Genomic DNA, 23,312 nt, shown 5'->3' with positions numbered 1-23,312 from the left:
AAGTTAAGATTACAGATTTGTAATTTTATTTTTTTGGGGGGGGTGGGGGGGGGAAGAAAGGGATCTATATCCTGCCATTTTAGTTTTCCCAGCAAGTGATAGATGTCACACTGGACACCAGAATACAAATACGCTCCATGTCATTAATGCATGGTGACATGCACGGACACATTAATAAGTGTAATGTAATCACTAAAGGGGTCAACTCCCAGCTGATTATTAGAAAATAACATTGGTCAATGCATCTTTTTTAAAACAAAAACACCCAAGTTAAACAAGGCAGCAGCTGTTCCAAGTTAGGGTACTCCGAAGCTCAGAATGCTTTCTTATAGAACACTTAAATTTGTGGTAAAAATTGTATTTGGTACAATGGCGTGATTAAGGTCTCTAACCGCAACATTGTCATTAAACCCGCTGACAATGGTGGCGCTGTTGTTGTTTGGCGAACCGACCTCTACCTTGCGGAGGCTGAACGCCAACTCTCTGACACCTCTTCCTAACTCTGCCTGGACCATGACCCCACTACCGAACATCAAGCCATCGTTTCCAAGACTGTCACTAACCTCATCTCCTCTGGAGATCTTCACTCCACAGCCACCAACCTAAGTCCCCCAAAACCGCACAGCTCGCTTCTACCTCCTTCCCAAAATCCACAGGACTACTCTGATGGACCCAAAGTTTCAGCCTGCCCATGCACCATAGAACTGATTTCTTCCTATCTCGATTATTTTTTCTCCCCTTGTCCAATCTCTTCACACCTACATCTGCGACTCTTCTGCCGCCCTCCGCCACTTTAACAGTTTCCAGTATCACGGCCCCAACCGTCTCCTTTTCACTATGGACGTCCAATCATTCTACGTCGTCATCCCCCACCAGGATGGCCTGAGGGCGCTTCGGTTCTTCCTTCAAGAGGCCCAACCAGTCCCGATCCACCACCACCCTCCTCCACCTGGCTGAACTTGTTCTCACATTGAACAACTTCTCTTTTAACTCCACTCACTTCCTCCAAATAAAAAATGTTGCTATGGGAACCTGCATGGGTCCTAGCTATGCCTGCCTTTTCGTGGGATATGTGGAACATTCCATGTTCCAGTCCGACTCAGGTTCCTTCCCTCACCTATTTCCGGTACACTGAAGACTATCGGTGCCGTTTCCTGCTCTTGTCCCGAACTGGAAAATTTCATTCACTTTGCTTCCAATTTCCACCTTTCCCTCACCCTCACGTGGTCCATCTCCGCCTCTCCCTTCCTTGACTTCTGTCTCTCCATTTCTGGGGACAGGCCATCGACAAACATCCACTATAAGCCCACTGACTCCCACAGCTACCTGGACTACACTTCCTCCCACCCCACTTCCTGTAAGGACTCTATTCCATTCTCCCAGTTTCTCCGTCTCCGTCGCATCTGTTCTGACGATGCCACCTTCCATACCAGTGCTTCTGATATGTCTTCCTTTTTCCTCAACCAAGGATTCCCCTCTACCATGATTGAAATAGCCTTGACCGTGTCTGTTCCATTCTCCACACTTCTGTTCTCACCTCTACCCCTCCTTCCTAGAACCACGATAGGTTTCCCCTTGTCCTCACCTTTCACCCCACCAGCCTCCACATTCAACAGATCATCCTCTGCCATCTCCAGTGTGATCCCACCACCAAACAAATCTTCCCCTCCCTTTTCAGCATTCTAAAGGGTCCACTCCCTCCACGACACCCTGGTCCACGTCTCAATCACCCCCAATACCCCATCCCCTTCCCATGGCACCTTCCCGCACAAGCGCAGGAGATGCAACACCTGCCCTTTTACCTTCTCCCTTCCCACTGTCCAGGGCCTCCAAACACTCCTTCCAGGTGAAACAGTGATTTACTTGTACTTCTTGCAATTTAGTATACTGCATTCGCTACTCATGATGCAGTCTCCTCTACACCGGGGAGAGCAAACGCAGATTGGGTGACTGCTTTGCGGAACACCTCCGTTCAGTCTGCAAGCATGACCCCAAGCTTCCGGTCGCCTGTCACTTTAATTGTCCACTCGGCTCCCACTCTGACCTTGGCCTCTTACACTTCTCCAACGAAGCTCAAAGTGAGCCTGAGGAACAGCACCTCATTTTTCGATTAGGCACTTTACAGTCTTCTAGACTCAACATCGAGTTCAACAATTTCAGGCCATAACCTCTGCCTCTATTTTTTCAGGTGGCAGCTGTTGAGGATTCTTCTAGACCCATATTTTGCTTCTTTACTTGTCCCATTACCATCTCCTTTTGCATTGTACAATCATGCCTTTTGTCATTTAATCTCTCCTGCCTTCCGCCCTATCACAGACCTGCCCTTTTATTTTTTCCTCCTCTCTCCCCTTTCCCTGCCCGTGCTTAAAATCTGTTACATCCCTAACTTTTTCCAGTTCTGACGAAACGTTAACTCCGTTTCTTTCCCCACAGATGCTGCCTGACCTGCCGAGTATTTCCAGCATTTTCTGTTTTTATTTCAGATTTCCAGTATCCGCAGTATTATGCTTTTGTATTAAGGTCTCTAAGTTGTCTGGTTCAATAATTTAATCTGCAAGGAATGTGAAGCGTGACACCAACAAATTCAATAAAGAGAAGTATTCAACTTAAAACATATACTAGTTGCAAATGAAAATGTTAATGTAATTTACTGAACAACCCAGCCACCCACACCTGACCCCAACCCCCAGGAATGTATCTGTAAAGTACAGATCACTAGGCTCTTGTACAAACCTTTCAAGAATTCAAGAGAACTATACCACTGAACAACAATTCAGATTGAAGTAGAATCTGTATTGACTCATAGTTCAATTTACTGAACACCTTTTTTATTCCCTATTATAACAGCTTGCATTCCTAAACCTAGAAATTAAATTCATCACCGTGCTGTTAGTTTGGGGAAAGATTGAGCAATTTTATTGCAGGCATATTAATATCTAAAGTCTGCTACAAAGATTAGTCTCAAAAGACAGACAATTATGAAAGTCAATTTTGCTGACTTTGAAATGTTACTATTTAAATGAAAAAATAATTAACCTGGAAATTTTCTGAACTTTATTACATGGAACATTATTGTAATTTATTTTTGGCATTCCATTTTGTTGGTACATTGGAGTGTGTGCAGAACGGTTGGTTGCATGTCACCCACATACCATTCAAATAGGTCATGTGGATGTTAGGTGCTACCATATAAAGAGGAAGTGCAAAGAGGAAATAAGTCTCCGCAGGTTCCTCTACCAGAGATCTGGGAGCAGGCGGAATGCTTTCCCTCTAGGCCAGAAAATGGTCCTCAGAGTTAAAAGAGAGAAAAACCATCAGAAACACTACAGCTTTTGCTGCATGGTTTTCCGCACTAAACATACAAAATAACTCAATTATGGAGCAAAATAAAACTCTCAGTGCCTTCTAGAGGCAAAAATAACAGGGTAAGGGGTCGCAACTGAAGGCATAATCAAAGATGTCAGTTTTGAGAAGACTTTTGAAGTGGGGAGGAAGATAAGGCGGCAGAGAGGTTTAGGGAGAGCATTCCAGAGTGGTGGGCGTGGGGTTGCTGAAACAACCGATGGCTCTGCGGCCAAAATGGGAGCAGAAAGAGTAGAGCCAGAAGAACGGTTGGAGCATGCATAGGAACCTAGGTCTGAAAGGTACAGGAGCAACACGGAAAATAAGAGAAAGATTTCGAAACTGGCATTTTGGGAAATAAGAAGTCAATCAGTACCGTTCAGAAGTGGGGCTGTGTGTTGAACCGGATATGGGTAGTGGAGTTTGCAAAAGTTGAAACTTATGAAGAGTGGCACTCAGGCAATCATCAAAGAAAGAATTGGAGTGATCAAGTCTGGAGGTCACAGATGCGTAGATAAGCACATCACAATAGTCAACTGTTTCGTAAATGATTCCAGGATTTATGCCCATTTCACATTACCCAAAAGTCAGTGCATGTGCTTATCACTGTGTTTAGAGCTTTCTGACATCAGTTGTAAATTAGCCTTTTATTAGCTTGAATCTGTGGCCCTTTGTTCTACTTCCATAGGTTAGTCTGGTGTTCCAGATCCATATTTTTCATTGACGTTAGGTATTGTGATGGGAGACTGTACAGTTGTCCTGGATGGATGAGTTAAGATAGGTTGAATGGCCTTCTTCATTTGTATATAACTTCTTCTTCATTTGTATATAACTAATGAAGAAGAATTTCTTTTGCAATAAGTTGCTAATGTAATTTCTAAGAAGATTGGCTCAATAAAGGGAAACATTCAGAAATGTGAAGAGAAATTCTTTCAATGCCAATCATTGTGGTTATAGGTTTGTCCCACTCAAGGACTTGAGCGTGTAATCTAGGCTGGTACCAGTCAGAAGGCCATGAAGTTGTTGGATTGTTGTAAAAACCCAACTGGTTATCTAATGTGCTTTAGGAAAGGAAACCTGCCATCCTTATCCGGTCTGGCTTTACCCGGTCCAGTCCCACAGTCGCGTGGTTGACTCTTAATTGCCCTCTGATGTGGCCAAGCAAGCCATTCAATTGTACAAGGGGTGAGCAATAAATACCAGCCTTGCCAACAACCCCTACATCTCAAAGTTAAATTAAGAGAGTTCTCAATATAATCAAACTTTCTTGGCAAGCTGTACTCATTTAATATGAACAAGGTACAGGACTTCATTTACCATATGCTTAAAAACAACATTTCGGTATTACTTCGACTTTAATTTTAAAATCAGAGAAGTGCACGTTGAATAGGTATACCTGTCACACTCGCAGGGGAGGGAAGTGGGTAGTTCTTCTCTTCTTCCATGAACTGCAATGCCACGGTGCAGAAATTACTTTCATACTGAATGACAAGATGACTGAATGCCACAACCAATTCCTGCCAATTAAAAAATAAATCTGTCAGTTGAATAAGATTAACCTTGGAACAATTTCAATAATCTCACGTAGATTTATGTCATTGGCCAAAAACGAGCGACAGTTACAACTGCAAAGAAAAGTCACCAAGGGGCATAAATCCAAATAGAATGTTTTATGACCATGGCAAATCCGGGAAACCAAAAGATTAAGTGTCGGTTACACTTTTTCGTCAACATCATTACGCATCAAGGACATAATAGTAACGAGACAAAATCTGTCATCACTCGAAATACCACAGCGTGAAAGTGGAATTAAGCAGCCCAGTAACAAATTAAATCGCAAAAGAAATACAAAGACCGCGCATTCGGAAAAGTGGAAATAAAATACCGGAAAGCTCCTGAAAGAGAATAGATTAAAAGTCCAAGGGAGTCCAACGATGTACTCAAATTCAAGATTTGCACATTATTGTTAATTTCTTGAAAACTGACTCAATTACAAAATCTAATGTTCCCTTGCTGCCAGCATATTGTACAGTAAAAGTGCTTTTTCAGGTAGAAATTCATAGAAAAACTTATTAAAAAACAAGGCAGAAGACAGAGATACTCTTTTACTTTATGTTATAGTCAGATCTCCTAGTTAAGTGTATTGCATCTGCATCACGCCAACCCAGTAATGCTTTTATCTTAAAAGCGGCAGGTCCCCACAGTGATTTTCTGTAGGTGGAAAGGCCCTCATTGTATTTCATGTCAATATATTGGCACTCATTCTTTTGCCGTGTCATTTAGTCAGTGTTGTACAATATGTTTCCTGAAGATCTCACACCATACTTCCCACAATTTCTCACCTCATCTCCTCTTGAAGGCACTGAGTCACAGTGGAAAGCAAATCCACATGTGCCGCAAGCCCTCTGGTAACTCATTCTGCTAGCTGAACAAAAACAGCAAGTGCCAGCCAGCAGGCTACTTGATTGGGGAGGGTATCACCGTTAAGGCCAATCCTGCAGTAACACAACATCCACTTTCCAGTTTGGGGTCACTCGGTACCCATCAGGATGGAGTGTCCTGACAGAATTTCCCCACTTCACTAGCATAAGGGCACCAAGGAAAATTGTAGAGCTCCTACCACTACCCTAGCTCAGATCAGTTAATTCAATGCAGATCAGGGATCAAACCTGGAGTTTTCTGGTCTGTTATTACTCAATACCAAATGGTTCATTTAGCTTATTTCAATAAGGACAACATTCCTTCTTCAAACCATTCCCATCGCCCACCAGAAGAAAAGATCTCAACATGACTCCACAAGGTAGACATATTCATCTCAATCTGCAAATGTACTATTTATATAGTTTCAAACTATAATTGATAGAAAATTCAACCTTTAAGCTTATTATGCTTCAGCTCATTTGGAGAAGCTTACATCCATCACTAAACTCCTGTGCTTCTCAAAGTCAAATGGAGGCCAATGGTTTAACAGCAAATTCTGTTCTGAAACATTTGCTGTACTTTACTATAACATTTATGAGAAGTAGCAATTAAATATTCTATTTTATATTTCACTACTTTTGCCAGATTGATAATATACTGCAATACAAACCTGAGCTACAACTACTAAACTTCATCTCACTCAGCTAATGAATTATCACCTTGTTAATTTACATAAAAATATACATGCCCCAATCATTCCACCACCACAATTTCAAGCTACTCAGCAGATTTTGCATGGAGATTCCAATCACAGTGTGGCAATCCTGTATACATTCGCTACAGATTCCATAGCCTTATCCTTACAGACAAAGCCAAACCACTTGACTGTACAAACCCATCACTGTTTGTTTCCATTACTCCTTTCTCTTCGTCACTGCAAAGGGCAGCTACTATAGGTAAGCCTGTGCTCCCCATGATCTGAAACTCAACCTAATGGCCCAGAAATTGCTGAAGAGGTGTACCTCGCAGCGAGCGCCATGAATTGGATGTTTTATCTCGCCACGCAGACTGTTTTTTTTGCACCACAAATCGCAGGAAATGCCAATTGATAACAGCATGGCGACGTCAAGGGGACATCTGGGGCCTCGCGAATGTCAGGTCCAGTCGTCTACCTCCTTAACCAATGAGATTTAAGGACAGAGAAAGAAACAGAGCGAGCAGCGAGAAGGAAGCAGGGTGAATTAGAGTCAAATTAGACATAGAAAGGGAAAGAGAGTAGATTAAGAGAGAGAGAGAAAAAAGACAGAAAGGAGAAGACAGACTTTTTAAAAAATCTTACAAAACCTTTAGGAACAATTTACTACCTGTGGAAGTGACCCTCCACAGTTTCATTGTTCCCTTTCTGGGCCTCCACGGTTGAGTGTCATGTCAGGATCATAAATCACATCATCAACAGGATCCTTATTGTGGTGTATGTAACTTGTTCCACCTTAAGAGATGTACTACTTTCTCTGGCTGCTGTATACGGTAATACCGGTGGTGACCACACCGGTATATAAGTGCTGGGTAGTACAGCCCTAACCTCCGAATAGTAAAGACCTATTGAAAAGTTATTCTTGTAGTCTGTGTCAGTAATTGACCTTAAATATAACTGGAACACACAGACTTAACAGTGGCGACGAGTCCGATATTACCCTGTGGCAGTTTACATCCATGGCAGCTTCGTCCTCAGAACGGGCGTCGAGAAGAGGCATCCACCCTCATCATCCTGCTGAACAGCACGTCGCGCGGGAGGCATCGAGGACCCGGAGTGAAGAAGAGAAATTCTGAACTCGAAGCCCCCATCAGCGGCAGACAGCTATCTTCCTTCTACCACGGTGGTGGGTAAGCCAATCAGCGACGGCCGCGTTGGCTGTAGCGAAGGGGAGGGAAGACGGAGGAAAGAGGGCGGTGAAATCGACCGCGGCCGGTGAAAAGGGCCGGGCCGCATTCGGGCCGAAAGGCGCAGCGACTGGGGCAGCTGAAGGCGCGAGAGCCGCGGTGAATTCGAACGCAGCGGGTGCACATAACCGGGCTGCAAGAAGGGCTGCGAGGCGCGACGGCAGGGAAGCGCGAATGCCCACGGGAACCGCGGTGGAGTAGAAGCAGCGTCGGGGGAGTTGTTAACCACTGGGGAGGCGAGACCGGCAGCAGCACAGCAATCGCCATTGCAGCCAGCGGGTGAAGAAGACGAGCGCGGGAAAGACCGCCAAGCGCGGGAAGCCGCCATTTTGGAAGAAAAAAAAAATTGCAAAGATGCCTAAACATGGGAACATTAATATTTTTGATAGCGACATCGAAGATTGGACCACGTATGTAGAACGCATAGAAGTTTATTGTAGAGCAAATAGGATACCAGATGGGGAGAAAGCACTAACCTTATTAAACTTAATGGGTGCGAAGACATATGGGCAATTGAAACACCTTCTATCACCAGAGAAACCGGCGGATAAGACTTTCGCGGATATTGTTACCGTCCTGAAAAATCATTTAAGCCCCACGCCGCTGATGCCAGCGGAACGATTTAAATTTTACAGCAGAAAGCAGCTGAAAGATGAAAGCAATGCTGAATTTTTAATTGAATTGCGTAAGCTAGCAAAGTACTGTCAGTTTGGAACAGGACTAACAGATGCGCTAAGAGATAAATTTGTGTGTGGATTGTTAAGTGACACAAAAGCGACTGCTTGAGGAGAATGAGCTGACGCTTGATAAAGCTGTCGCTATGGCAGCATCGCACGAAGCCGCAGCGAGAGGCACGGCGGTAATGCAGCTACGGTCACCGGAACTCAGCACAAATCAAATGGTCTTGGGTACAGTAAAATGTTATCGTTGTGGAAAGACAACGCACGATCAGAACCAGTGCTGGTTCAAAAATAAGGAATGCAGAAAATGTGGCAGGCTTGGTCACATAGCTAAAGTATGCCGGTCAGGAGAGAAGACCAGCAACAAAAAGTCACCGCAGGGAAAGTACAGAAAGGTACACAAGGTGACAGAGAACAGTTCGAACGAACACAAGTCAGATTCAGACGCCAGCAGTAATGAACTGGGTAGCTTAAGAGTACACAACGTTGGTAAGGAAGCAGACCTCCAGACAATTTGGGTCACACTTCAGATAGCAGGAGTCCAAGTGAAGATGGAATTGGACACTGGATCGGCATTGACGGTCATGAATAAGAAAGATTACAAAAGGTTATTCCAACATATTCCCCTACGGGATACGGAGATTGTATTGAAAACATACACGGGGCAAAGAGTATACCCCATCGGAAAGATAGAGGTAAAGGTGGTCCACAAGGGCAAAGAAAGCCGAGGAATGGACTTATATGTGCTACCTGAAGGAGGTCCACCACTACTGGGACGGGAGTGGATTAGAAAAATGAATATGGACTGGCATTCCTTAAAAGCACTAACGGTAGATGCCAGGGAAACAGATGTCAAACCTAAACGATTGTCCAGAATATTGGACGATGCTAAAGAGGTCCCTGGGACTAGGGGCTAGGGACAGGGTCACTGGCAAGGCTTGGAAGCTAAGCAGAGCCAGGCCTGGTTAGTACCTGGAGGGGTGACCATCAGGGAAGACCAGGTGCAGAAGGTCACGGAAGGAGCCCCGAGGAGGGGCGGTTGGTGAGGTGGTCACGGAAGGAGCCACGGGAGGAGCGGCTGGTGAGCAGGCCCGGGCGGTGGGCTGAAGATTGTCGGACAGGAGGAATGGTGGAAATGGAATGGCGGCGCGCACCGACGCAGCGGCTTTGCTTCTTCCAGTCATGGGAGCTTGCAAGATCACATTTCGTTGTTCATGTACTTGTGCAATGACAATAAAGTTGAATTATTATTATTGGTGTTCCAGCAGGGACTGGGAACACAGAGGAATTACGGCAAACATCAAGATTGAAGAACATGCACAACCAAAATTTTTCAAAGCCAGACCGGTACCCTATGCGATACGACCTGCTGTGGAAGCGCTAGAACATTCAGGAGTACTGCCTAAGGTAGACTGGAGTGAGTGGGCTATGCCCATTGTTCCCGTGATGAAACGTCCTTCGAGCAACAAGCTGGGAGAACCAGGGAAGGTTCGCATCTGTGGAGATTTCAAGATCACTGTTAATCCGGTGCTTCACACGGTGCAGTATCCGCTTCCGCGGATTGAGGATATCTTCGCTTCATTGTCGGGCGGGAAACACTTCACCAAGATAGACCTGGCGCAGGCGTACTTACAGATGGAAGTTGAGGAAGAGTCACGCCAGTACCTCACGATCAACACGCATAGAGGCTTGTACCGGTATAATAGACTGGTTTTTGGAGTGGCATCGGCTCCAGCAATTTGGCAGAGGGCCATGGAGCAGGTATTACAGGGAATTCCAGGCACACAATGTTACCTGGACGATATTCTGATTACAGGAGAGGGTGACGAGGAACACCTCGCAAATTTGGAACTGGTGCTCATCAGATTGAAAGAATATGGACTTCGAGTTAATCGGCAGAAATGTGAGTTCTTTCAGAAGCGGATCTCGTACTGTGGCCATGTCATTGACCAGGAGGGACTTCATAAGTCTCCTGAGAAGATCGAAGCGGTTGTGAAGGCTCCCGCTCCGGTTAATGTATCTCAGTTGAGGTCGTTCCTAGGATTGATTAACTATTACCATAAGTTTCTGCCAAATTTATCCACGGTACTGCACCCGCTGAACGCTCTTTTGCAGAAGGGAGTACCATGGGAGTGGAGCGAGGACTGTAAGAAGGCCTTTCGCAAAAGTAAGGAATTGATAACCTCAGAGGAGGTGTTGGCTCACTTCAACCCAACACTGCCTATTCGTTTGGCTTGTGATGCTTCTCCATATGGTATTGGGGCAGTACTCTCACACAAGTTGCCAAATGGCACGGAGAGGCCAGTCGCGTTCGCATCCAGATCATTGACCTCCGCTGAGCGCAACTATGCTCAGATAGATAGGGAGGCTCTCAGCCTTGTGTGGGGAGTAAAGAAGTTTAATCATTACCTGCAGGGCCAAAAGTTTACGCTTCTGACAGACCATCAGCCGTTGGTATCCATTTTTAACCCTAAGAAGGGCGTGTCGGTGATGACAGCACAGAGACTCCAGAGATGGTCCCTTTTCCTAGGGGCACATCAATATCAGATAGAATTCAAAGGTACAAAGCAGCATGGTAATGCTGATGGGCTGTCGCGCCTGCCACTACCTGAAGAAGAGGCGACAACGAAGGTTGACCCTGTTGAGTTATTTCACTCGACCATCATCGAGTGTTTACCAGTCACCAATGCAAGTATTGAAAGAGAAACCAGGAACGACCCGACACTGTCCAGAGTCTACGAGGTGACAATGAAGGGATGGCCAGCACATGGTGATTCTCTGTTACCGGCATTCTTGGCAAGACGAGACCAGCTGTCCGTCTGTCAAGGAACATTGATGTATGGAACAAGAGTGATTATTCCTCCTAAGTTAAGGGAAAGAGTTCTAAAGGAACTGCATGAAGGTCATCTGGGGGGAAGTCAAGATGAAAAGCCTTGCTAGGGCTTATGTGTGGTGGCCGGGTATCGACCAACAGATAGAGGAGCTGACGAAAAGCTGCTCAGGGTGCCAAAAAGTGCAAAATGCACCTCCGATTGCACCGCTGCATCCATGGGAATGGCCTTCAGCCCCATGGCAACGCGTACATATTGACTTTGCTGGTCCATTCATGGACTCCATGTTTCTAATTGCGGTGGACGCACATTCTAAATGGCCAGAAGTGATCAAGATGACTACCACTACTTCAGAAAAGACAATTGCGGTGTTAAGAACGATATTCGCAAGGAACGGATTGCCAGAACAAATATGTTCCGACAACGGACCACAGCTCGTGTCAGAAGAATTCCAAAAATTCTTAAAGAATGGGGTGAAACATTATACCTCTGCCCCATATCATCCGGCTACAAATGGGTTGGCCGAGAGATTTGTACAAACATTCAAAAAGGCAATAAAGGCCATGAGCGAAGATCAGATTCCACTACAACATAAGGTGGACAAGTTTCTACTGGCATATCGAAACGCCGCTCATGCAGTGACAAACCAAAGTCCTGCCATGATGTTTTATAACAGGAGGTTGCGGTCCAGGTTGGACTTGTTAAAACCAAATGTGCGGAGGGAAGTTGAAAACAAACAGTTCCAGCATATAAATAACAAGACCACTCGGAGTTTCGAGGTAGGACAACCAGTGTTGGCCAGGGACTATGGAAACGAGAAATGGCAATCCGGAACAATTCGGGCCAGACAAGGACCCCTGATGTACACGGTAGATGTTGGTAAAAATGTAATACGGCGTCATGCTGACCAACTGGTAGAATCGAGAACAAGGGTCGAACCCATGGTTACGACAGAGACAACCGTGGAAGAAGTTAGTGAACCTGAAGCATCTACCTCGGCAGTGAATGTACCTGATGATGATGTCCAAGACATAAGAGACCAACTAGAGGAGTCACCTCAGCAACAAGAATCAGAGACCCCTGAAAGGCGTTATCCAACTCGAATCAGGAGGCCTCCTGAGAGACTGAACCTTTGAACTGTTTCTACATGAAGTTGTATATGTATATATGTTATTATGTTATGTTAAATGGGGATATAACTGTTAAGCTAAAAAGGGAGGATTGTGGTGTATGTAACTTGTTCCACCTTAAGAGATGTACTACTTTCTCTGGCTGCTGTATATGGTAATACCGGTGGTGACCACACCGGTATATAAGTGCTGTGTAGTAATTTGCTGGGTAGTACAGCCCTAACCTCCGAATAGTAAAGACCTATTGAAAAGTTATTCTTGTAGTCTGTGTCAGTAATTGACCTTAAATATAACTGGAACACACAGACTTAACACTTATGACATGAATTACCAGCCCTAAATGGCTGCGGCGAGATTAATTTGTATTAATAGCACAAATCAATTTAAGATTTCCTGGTTGCAACACACAACGGGGAGGTTCACGCCAAGATGGTAATTATTTGGTTTTGGCGCAGCAAATCGCCCACCAATTTGTGGCCTATCTACACACTAATAATGGCAGGTGGCGTGAACTCACCATTATTTTTCCAGCAATTTATGGGCCATTGTGTTCAGTATATGACAAACAGCTTGCCGCAGTCCCTTTTGTTGTAAACCTGCGACTGCATAGCACATAGGATTCCACTCTGCCTCAGACGCTTCCAAAGATAGATATCAGCCACACCAGACACTTTTCATAACAAGATAAGCTTTTAAAGTTTAACTATTAAACAAGTTTATCTATAAATAAAATTAGTTGCAGAAGCAAGCAATATGTTGAAATCAAAACCTTTTGAATTCTTCTTGGAGAACTTGAGGTGAAGTACTTTCAAAGAATAAACAATATTGTTCCTCAACAGAATGTAATCTTTGTACAAATTATGCAAGCGTGAGTTTGCAAAGCATCATTTACCAGCTCACTTCACAGCAGACAAACCAAAACGGATACTCAATTCTTACAAAGAACAAGCACTTGCTTTGAAGGTTGGTCTGTGTCAGATAAAGGTGACCAGCTAACAATACCAACATTCTGCTGACAGAGACATGAAGGTGACCACTTGAGGTGTTGAGGACTGCAAATATACATTTCAGTTTCACAATATGACATGGTTTCAACCCACAGGTTAGACACATTCCATTCACATCCGGTCCAGAGTATCTTTAACTTCATTCACTTTAGACAGCTTTCTTCCCGCAGCCTGTCCTGACGATATACTTGCTCACCCTCAGTGAGGTACGGTGGTGGTAAACCAAACATCTCATCCAAAGCAAAATGCTGACTTAATGAAGGTGTTTAAAACTATTCAACACTAAGCAAAAACAACAGAAACAAAAGGACAAAAATTCCATGCGTGTCAAATCAATCAATGCCTTATCTAAGTGCAGTATATTAAAACTAATAGCAGTGAATCAGTGCCGGCCTTCTACTTCAGAAAGAACTGAGGCACACACGTTCTTTGCATCTCAAAGATACAAAGATTGGATGTCTTATAATAAAAGTATATACAGTATTCACAAAAGCCACGTTCACATTTCTGATTGAATTCCAGGACTGTGTGGCTCATGCAGATACCTGTAACTTCAGAGTGCATCCCTCTCCTTTCTGCTGGCGTGCTCCTGATCTCCAATAGATAGAAACAACTCGTTTTCTGCACCTCTGTTCTCAAGACTCTTGAAAAATTGAGTCTCAAATGTCAATAACACAGCAGAGTTTGCCTTTATAATGGGCTGTCAGTGGTAGGAATTCTGTGCACTTGCCACTAAGAACATAAGAAATAGGAGCAGGAGTAGGCCATTCGGCCCTTCGAGCCTGCTCCACCATTCAATGAGATCATGGCTGATCTTCTGCCTCAATTCCATTCACCGGCCCCATCGCCATATCCCTTGATGCCCTTACTAGTCAGAAATCTATCGACTTCTGTTTTGAATACACGCAATGACTGAGCCTCCACAGCCCTCTGGGGTAGAGAATTCCAAAGATTCACCACCCTCTGTGTGAAGAAATTTCTTCTCATCTCAGTCCTGAATGGCCTACCCTTTATCCTGAGGCTGTGGCCCCTGGTTCTAGACTCCCCAGCCAAGGGAAACATTCTCCCAGCATCCACCCTATCAAGCCCTGTAATAATTTTGTATGCTTCAATGAGATCCCCACTCATTCTTCTGAATTCAAGAGAATACAGGCCTAGTTTACTCAATCTCTTCTCATACAACAGTTCCGCCATCCCAGGAATCAATCTCGTGAACCTTCGTTGCACTCCCTCTAAGGCAAGTATATCCTTCCTTAGGTAAGGAGCCCAAAATTGTACACAGTACTCCAGCTATGGTCTCACCAAGGCCCTATATAATTGGAGTAAGACTTCTTTACTCCTGTACTCAAATCCTCTTGTAATGAAGGCCAGCATACCATTTGCCTTCCTAATGGCTTGCTGCACTTGCACATTCACTTTCAGTGACTCATTTACAAGGACACCCAGGTCCCTTTGAGCATCGGCATTCCCCAATCTTTCACCATTTAGGAAATACTCTGCCTTTCTGTTTTTTCTACCAAAGTGGATAACTTCACATTTATCCACATTATATTCAATCTGCCATGTTCTCGCCCACTCACTGAGCCTGTCGAGATCCTCTTGAATTCTCTTCACATCCTCTTCACAACTGACACTGCCATCTAGCTTTGTATCAGCAGCAAATTTGGAAATGTTACATTTAGTCCCCTCACCCAAATCATCGATATAGATTGTGAACAGCTGGGACCAAGCACCGATCCTTGCTGTACCCCACTAGTCACAGTCTGCCATCCTGAAAGACCGGTTTATCCCTACTCTTTGTTTTCTGTCTGTTAACCAATTCTCAATCCATGCTAGTATATTATCCCCAATTCCATGTGCCCTAATTTTGTTCACCAACCTCTTGTGTGGGACCTTATCGAAGACCTTCTGAAAATCCAAATACACCACATCTACCGGTTCCCCTTTGTCTACTCCACTAGTTATATCCTCAAAGAACTCCAATAGGTTTGTCAAACAGGATTTCCCTTTCATAAATCCATGTCGACTCTGCTCAATCTTACTACTAGTATCTAGGTGCCCAGTTATTGATTCCAGCATTTTCCCAACTACTGATGTGAGGCTAACAGGTCTGTGGTTCCCCGTTTTCTCTCTCCCTCCTTTCTTAAATAGCGGGGTTACATTTGCTATCCTCCAATCTGCAGGAACGGTTCCAGAATCTACAGAATTTTGGAAGATGACAACCAATGCGTCCACTATCCCAATGGCCATCTCTTTCAAAACCCTAGGATGTAGGCCATCTGGTCCTTGGGATTTATCGACTTTTAGTCCCATTAATTTTGCTAGCACTGTTTTTTTTTTTTACTAATAATAATCTCACTATTAATATTATCAAAGTCCCCCAAGATTCTGAAATGATCCTCTTTTGTGCTAAAGCTAAAATGGTCAACGGAAGGCATTTTTATTGGAATAATTTTTAATCAATGACATGGTCAAGATGAGTAAAACCAAAAAGCACAAACCACCCACCTTCCTAACAACAGGACTTCCATCATTTATTAGCTGGGCTAGCATCATAGCTACATTGTGATCGATAGTTGTGGAATGGTCAGTTCTCTCTGCTGAGTTGCCTACAAATGTGCCCAAGGCAAAGACAGCAGAACAACGCACCTGCAAAACAACATTGAATAGTTTATTGCAATTCTTAGGAAAAAAACTTAAAACTTGCAATTTTAAATTCAGCTTTTCATGCCACTAGATTTCATATTTAGTTAAAAAGGCAGTTTTTATTTTGCCAAGGAATCTGAGCAATTTGTAACTATTTAACATTGCTGTGCCCAAAATATCTACAAATCCCAAAAGCTTAAACATCAAAAGCAGAGAAAATTTGGTGCTAAAAATATACAGAGGAGTTAATAAAACAAAGACTAATCAGCCTTTGAAAGCTATAATACTTTTACAACAGAATACAATTCATTTAAATATATATATTTACTCACAGGACAATTGCAATAGCTTAAAAAGGCCTCAGCAACAAGCACTCAAGTTGTAATGTAGTGGTTATAGGACTAGACGGGCAACTCGGACATGGCGCCAAATCCCACCGCAGCAAATTGTGAAACTGAACGCAATAAATCTAACACCAGGAAAAATGACCAAGATCGCTGACTTGTCATAAAAAAAAACAATTGGTTCACTGACGCCTTGCCACCCATACGCAGTCTGGTATACATGACTCACACTATGATGTTGACTCTTAATGAACTCAGTTGTAAAAGCAATCATCAGCAAGAAGAGGGGCAACTAAGGTTTGGCAATACATTTCAACAACATAATTTAAAACAACTTTACAGTTACAGCTAGAAACAAACTTCGCCAAGAGTAAACAAATGAGGTCAAGTATTCAGTGAAATGTCATTGAACAAGGTGGGTCTCCAACTTGGTTGGAGATATTCATCGACTTAATTCCATAACATAATCCAAATTTCAACCGTTGGTCCGGGTGGAGTTGTTTCCTTAGTAAACTTTATCAAATCTTTACTTATGTGGGTTACTTAAATGCATTCCAGTAAGCTTGCTGCTCACTCACTTAAACTAGCCAACTTTAAAGGAGCATTTCTTCAGTTTTTAAAATCCCCCAGTGGGGTATTTTTACACATACATGTTTCAAAAAGGTTCAAAACTGAGTTCCCTTTCTTTAGTAACCATTTATATATACAATTCAAATCTCTCATTTTGGCAAGGTCCTAAGCTTGATGTAGTTTGTCAATGAGTGATGAGCTGAAATGTACATCGTGCTGTGCGTAGTAATTTTTGTTGTCCAGAAACGTACTGCAAAGAAAAAGAACTTGCATTGATATAGTGCTTTTCACGACCTCAGGGCATCCCAAAGCGCTTTACTGTCAATTAAGTACTTTTGAAGTGCAGATGCTGTTGTGAAGTAGAAAACACGACAGCCAATTTGCAGACAGCAATGTCCCACAAACAGCAATGTAATAATGATCAGATAATCTGATTTTATAATGACGTTGGTTGAGGGGCAAATATTGACCAGGACACTGGTGGGAACTTCCTGCTCTTCTTCGAAATAGTGCCATGGAGTCTTTTACATCCACCTGAGAGAACAGACAGGGCCTCAGTTTAACGTCTCATCCGAAAGACAGTACCACCAACAGTGCAGCACTCCCTCAGTGTCAGTACTGCACTGGAGCGTCTGACTCGGAGGCAAGAGTGCTACCAACCAACTGAGCCATGACTGACATTTAGCATTCCAAAGGAACGTCAGATTTATGTCAGTTTGTTGAATGTTTGAAGCAACAGTATTGGCAATCATTTATTTTTTATTTGCAAAACTTTGCATGAATAAATTGTACGAACTTCAGCTTTTTTCTGGTTATGTGAAAAAAGATTCACTTATTTTTGTAGACTAAAGGTGTGAGCCTTGCCTCAGTGGCCGCATCCTCACCAACGAGTCAGATGTTTGTGGGTTCAAGCCCCACTCGAGAGTTGAGCACATAATCTATGCTGACATTTCAGTGCAGTATTGAGGGAATGCTACACTGTCGCAAGTGCCACCTTTCGATAAGACATCGAACCATGGCCCTGTAACAGATCCTAGAGCTCCATTCAAAGAGGGGCAAGGGAGTTCTTCCAGTGTCCTGACCAACATTCATCCCTCAACCAACATCAACAAAACATATTCATTGGTCATTTATCTTATTGCTGCTTGTGGGACCTTGCTGTGCACAAATGAATGCTGTATTTCCCTACATTACAACAGTAAATACACTTCAGAAGTACTTCATTGGCTGTGAAGTCCTGAGGCCATGAAAGACACCATATAAATGCAAGTTATTTCTTACCACCGCTGGAATCTACGAATGGCCTCAGCATCCCAAGGGACGGCAAAACAAGGCTCCAGTTAGATTCCCGTTCCTGATCAGCATTCAGTGGTCCCTGTTGGGCAGTGCACGTGTGCGCATGGGATCGTTTTGGCTGTGATCCCACCATCAGATGAATTAGCCTGACTATTCAACGGGCCCACAAACAGATAGAATAGCCAGTTGGGCAAGATGTCAGAGGGTAGCTGCCACCTGTGGGAGCTATAATCCAGCACGAATTAGTAACAGAGGTAAAGACTGAGGGAAAAAAAGTTCCAAATTGCATTATTGTGACTTACAAAACTGGTGACATAATATTAAACATCTGGCACCATATTCTCACAATTATTTTCAGTCCAGAGGAAAGCATCTGCTGATGTCACCGATTCATTCTGACATCACTGATTTATACAGCTCTGGGACAAGAATTGTAAAATACATTAGAGTGTTAATGAAAAGCCCACTTGTTACACTCTGTCAAAAGATAGTAAATCTTCATTCAGTACATCCTTGAGGGATTTCCTATGGGATTATGCTATATTGTGAATCAGCAACAGCTGCTTCCGTTGCTACAGTAGGCACAGTACACTGAAGGATGCGATTTTTCACATGTATTGATTTGCCACTTTGGGTCCAAGCTAATGCAGGCAAAAGCTGGTACTTTAGTTCAATTGCAGCAGGAAACAGATTGATAATAGCTAAATATTTATATGCATCAGCTACACAGAGGCTTCATTTCGCGACTGTCAGTACACTGCACATTGCCCAGCAATTTTTCAAAGGTAATATTTCATCAGATTTGGTAACCAGGCTTACCATGGATACAGCCACACAAAAAAGGTAAGTTATGCAAAATTCAGCAGAGGTCATCTTTCCTAGCAAATAATGTAACAAGTAACCATTTAGTTGCATTTGTTGCTAAAGTCCCAACCATGCAATAGTTTCTTTAAATTCTGGTATGGAACAAAATGGCACCATACGCACACCTACCAGCGCACAACTTGGGTTGAAAAGATTTGTATACTTACCCAAAATTCTGATGCAATGCAATAAACTAAGAGCTAGCAAGAAAATACAAAACACAAAAGGTGCAAATTATAATTATAAGTAACAAACACAGAAAATGCTGGAAATATTCAGCAGGTCAGGCAGCATCTGTGGAGAGAGAAACAGAGTTAACGTTTCAGGTCGGTGACCTTTCATTAGGTCGTAACTCTTAGTACACTTCATGAGGTTTATCAGTTCATTTATAAAGGTCATCGACCTGAAACATTATCTCGGTTTCTCTCTCCACAGGTGCTGCCTGACCTGCTGAGTATTGCCAGCGTTTTCTGTTTTATTTCAGATTTCCAGCATCCGCAGTACTTTGTATAATTTTAAGTATCTGGGCATTGGCAAAGTGTCTCATTTTCTCCGATTCCTCCTTTGTTACATATCAATGTACTGGAAGGACAGTTTACCTCAGGTATTGGATCGGAGAGAAGACTGTACAATTTCTCATGCGCAATGTCTCTTACACCACACCAGCGAGCAGCATCAAAATTCTGCCAGATCCGCCCCAAGCAAATGGCCACCCACTGTCGCAGTAAAGGATGAGGATCGTTCAGCTGCTCCAAGCAGATCGCTATCAGATTACCCTGCAAACAGGCTTCCTACCAAAAATATGGAAAAAAAGAGTTTTAGATCGTAACTCTTGGCACACTTAGTGAGGTTTATCAGCTCGTTTATAATTGTCATCTGAACTTGCGCTTGTCCACATGGGCAGTTGCAATAACTTTTCACCTAGAAGTCTCAAAGCTGGTACGGCCAAAGACCGACTAAAACTAACTAATGTATTGACGGGACCTCCGAGGTCTGAGATGTAGCAATCTTACCATGGACACCTGACTTTGGTGGTGTTAGCATAAATCTGTATTAGCTGATTTTTAAAGATGTTAAATAATCTGATTTTATACAACATTTGCATGGAACAAGATGTACATATATATATATATTTTTTTTAATACTCATCTGCTATTGTACTTCTACTTCACTTTTTCCAATACAATTAAGCGAGAGACTTAGGCATCACTTTAGAAATGAGATATATGTGAACAAAAACATACCTGGACAAAAAGCTGCATGAGGGCTACCAGCTTCATTAAGCACAGGCCAAGGGGCTGAAGCCTGCAGCAACATCACAGTCCAACTGCAGATCAGGGGCAGATTAACTCACGGGCCTAATGGGCCCGTTCCCAGAGACTCCAGCCAAATACTGGGCCCCGCCAGAATGGTCTAATGTGACATGGTGCTCAAGGGCATGCAGAGTGCAGTGGGGAGCCTCACTGGGTTTCACCTCAAATACAGATGGTGTGGCTCAGGCCATCTGAGAGCAGAGAGGCAGCACTGGGGGGGGGGGGGGGGGGGGGGGGGGGGGGGCAGAGGTTGCAGGTTTAACGCTGACTGAGGAATTTACACATTTCTTTTTGTGCCGGCCGCTGATTACTCTCTGCCAGGCTGAACCCTGCAGGAAGCACCGTCCGGCTTCATCCCCACTTAGGCACAGCACCACGTCTCAGAAGTGGACTAAAAGCCCATAGGCCGGTAGCGCGGCTCTTGGAGAGAGGGTACACGCGCTCAGGCTTGGGTCGTGTGTTTTTCACCGGAGCCACGGTGCTGGCCCCCGAATGTTCTTGGGGCCCAGGGTCTCAAGAATCTAGCTCTGCAACAAATAATCAACATTTCCTGCCTGGGAGAATCGAAACTCAAAAAGGAACCAAAAGAACAGCTATTGTTTGCTATGTAGTGCCTCTACTAGAAATTCACGGTAGATACTGTCAGACACATTTAATACTAATTTTACTTTGATGTTCTCAGGGATGTATTTGAGTGGTGGGGGGGTGGTGGTTAAGAGGGCTGTATCCAGAGTCTAGAATATTAATAGGGAGGATGCATCATGCTGTGGAAAGAGCCTGGGAAGATATGACAGCCAAATGTAGAAGTAAAGTTATATTTTTAATGGGTTTATTATGTGATAACTTTTATTTGAGCTTTTTGGTGGGTCAGTGAGAATTCTATACCTTGTTAATAAAATGTTTGCAGAGTTTGACTGGGGGAAAGCTTGAAATTGGGAGCAATCTTTTTGGCTAAAATGATTGGTGAATAACTAAAGTAGAAAATCATCGACTGAAGGAAAAGGAAAACACTTAGGCCTAGAAATTGGGTTGGGGCGCCAAAGTGGCACAAAAGTCGGCTGAGCGCAGGATTTAGCGCAGCGATCGGTGTGATACCGATCGGCAGAAATTCAGTTTCAGGGAGACGGGGCGAGGCTCGAGGCGCTCCGCGTCCCTTAGGGCGCTGAAACTGATTATCGCAGCGCAACGTGCCGCAGCGCCACACGCTGCAGCACGGCACGCTGCGGTACTGCAGGCCTTCCTCCCACTGTTAAGGGGGAGGTGCCTGCAACAGCGCGATCCCCGATCGCGAGTGCCGGCAAATGAGCCCGGCACCAAGGAGAAGTGCTGGGCTCTCGGGAAACAGCCGGCAATGCCGCCGGGGGGGGGGGGGGGGGGGGGGTTAGGAGGCTGGGGACGGAGGTGCTGGCAGGCGGCCGCTGAAAAAGCGGCTGCCCCGCACCTCCACCTTAACTTGCGCCGCTGCCGGCACAGTAAGGCCCCATGAACCGGGCGCGGGTAGCGAGCGGCGCAACTGCGGCATTCGCTACCAAATATCGCAAACGGGGCACGAATGGTGCGCTGCGCACACCGATGACGTCATCAGTGGCGGCGCAGCGCAAATGCCTAACGCCACCATTAGCGCCCCTACTGAATATCGCCGGAGACGCAGCCAGTGGCGCTACAGCCACTGACTGCCTCTTTAGGCGCTAACAGGTGGTGCTACTCACCCAATTTCTCCCCCTTAGTTAATATGTTCTCCCCAATGGTCAACAGCTACTATGGCACAGGATTTTATAAATACATCAAATGTTATATATAGCAAACGAAAACACAAAATGCCGCTTACCTGTCCTGTATTATAGCTATTGACAATGACAGCTAAAATAAAAGCAGCCATCGTTCTGTGCTCAGCCTGGGGGAAAAAAACCTCAAATTAGCAGAGCTACATAAAGCAGCAATGGTGAAATTCAGTATATCTATCTATCATGTATGAAGCTTGCATCTACATGAACTTCCTGTCTACAAAACCATAGTTCCTGTTGTCATGTTTTTAAATCACACTTTTGTCTCCCATTCAAAAATTTTATGCCCAGATTTATAATGGAAACTGCCTACGCATACCCGTCGTGCTGTAATTACACCATTCCGCTAGCACCTCAGTAGCTCCAGCCAACTCTACTCTGCTTCCCTCTCACCTCAGACAAGAGGATGTGGGTTACATGGGAATATAAGCTAGGAACAGGAGGAGGCCATTCAGTCCTTCAAGCCTGCTCCGCCATTCAATTAGATTATGGCTGATCTGTACCTCAACTCCATTTACCCGCTTTTGCTCCATATCCCTTGTTACCCTTATCTAATAAAAATCCATTGACTTCGGCCTTGAAAATTTTTATTGACCCAGCATCCACAGCCTTTTGGAGGGAGAGAGTTCCAGATCTCCACTACACTGTGTAAAAAAAGAAAGTGCTTCCTGATTTGCTCCAAAATGGCCCAGCTCTAATTCGGAGATTGTGGCTCCTTGTACTGGTTTACCTCCACCAGAGGACATAGTCTCTCTATATCTACCCTATCGAATCCCTTTATCATTTTAAAAACCTTGATTAAATCACCCCCTCCAACTTTCTAAACTCAAGAGAATACGAACCAAGTTTATGTAACCTGTCCTCATAAGTTAACCCTTTAAGCCCTCCCATCATTCTGGTGCCTGTGCACTGTTAGTGATTTAAGTACATGGACACCCAAATCCCTCTGGCTCCTCGTCTCTCACCATTAAGAAAATGTTCAGATTTGTTTTTCTCGGATCCAAAGTGGTTGACTCCATCTGCCATAGCTTCCCCCCCACCCCCCCAAAAAGTCCCATTCCTGAAACTTGAGCACATAAATCTAGACAGACATCCCAGTGCAGTGATTAGCGAGTGCTGCACTGTCAGAGGTGCCAGTTTTTG

At 44.1% G+C, this 23,312-nt stretch overlaps 1 protein-coding gene across 3 annotated transcripts in view; it reads right to left on the bottom strand.

The window, feature by feature from the left end:
* rptor (regulatory associated protein of MTOR, complex 1) overlaps window positions 1–23,312 on the bottom strand; it is a 432,389-nt gene that overhangs the window by 166,952 nt on the left and 242,125 nt on the right. For all 3 annotated transcript variants that reach the window (XM_085963808.1, XM_085963809.1, XM_085963810.1), the window contains 4 exons: window positions 22,214–22,279; window positions 19,672–19,863; window positions 15,861–16,001; window positions 4,739–4,859 (listed from right to left, as the gene is read on the bottom strand). In XM_085963808.1, the coding sequence (XP_085819934.1) occupies window positions 4,739–4,859; window positions 15,861–16,001; window positions 19,672–19,863; window positions 22,214–22,279 (520 nt within the window). The remainder of the gene's footprint in view (window positions 1–4,738; window positions 4,860–15,860; window positions 16,002–19,671; window positions 19,864–22,213; window positions 22,280–23,312) is intronic.

This window comes from Somniosus microcephalus, chromosome 21 (assembly GCF_052327205.1).
Source record: "Somniosus microcephalus isolate GS21.2 chromosome 21, FLI_Smic_1.0, whole genome shotgun sequence".
NCBI classification, from domain to species: Eukaryota; Metazoa; Chordata; class Chondrichthyes; order Squaliformes; family Somniosidae; genus Somniosus; species Somniosus microcephalus.
Note: the sequence above shows the minus strand (reverse complement) of the source record. Positions and strands in the feature narration are given on the sequence as shown.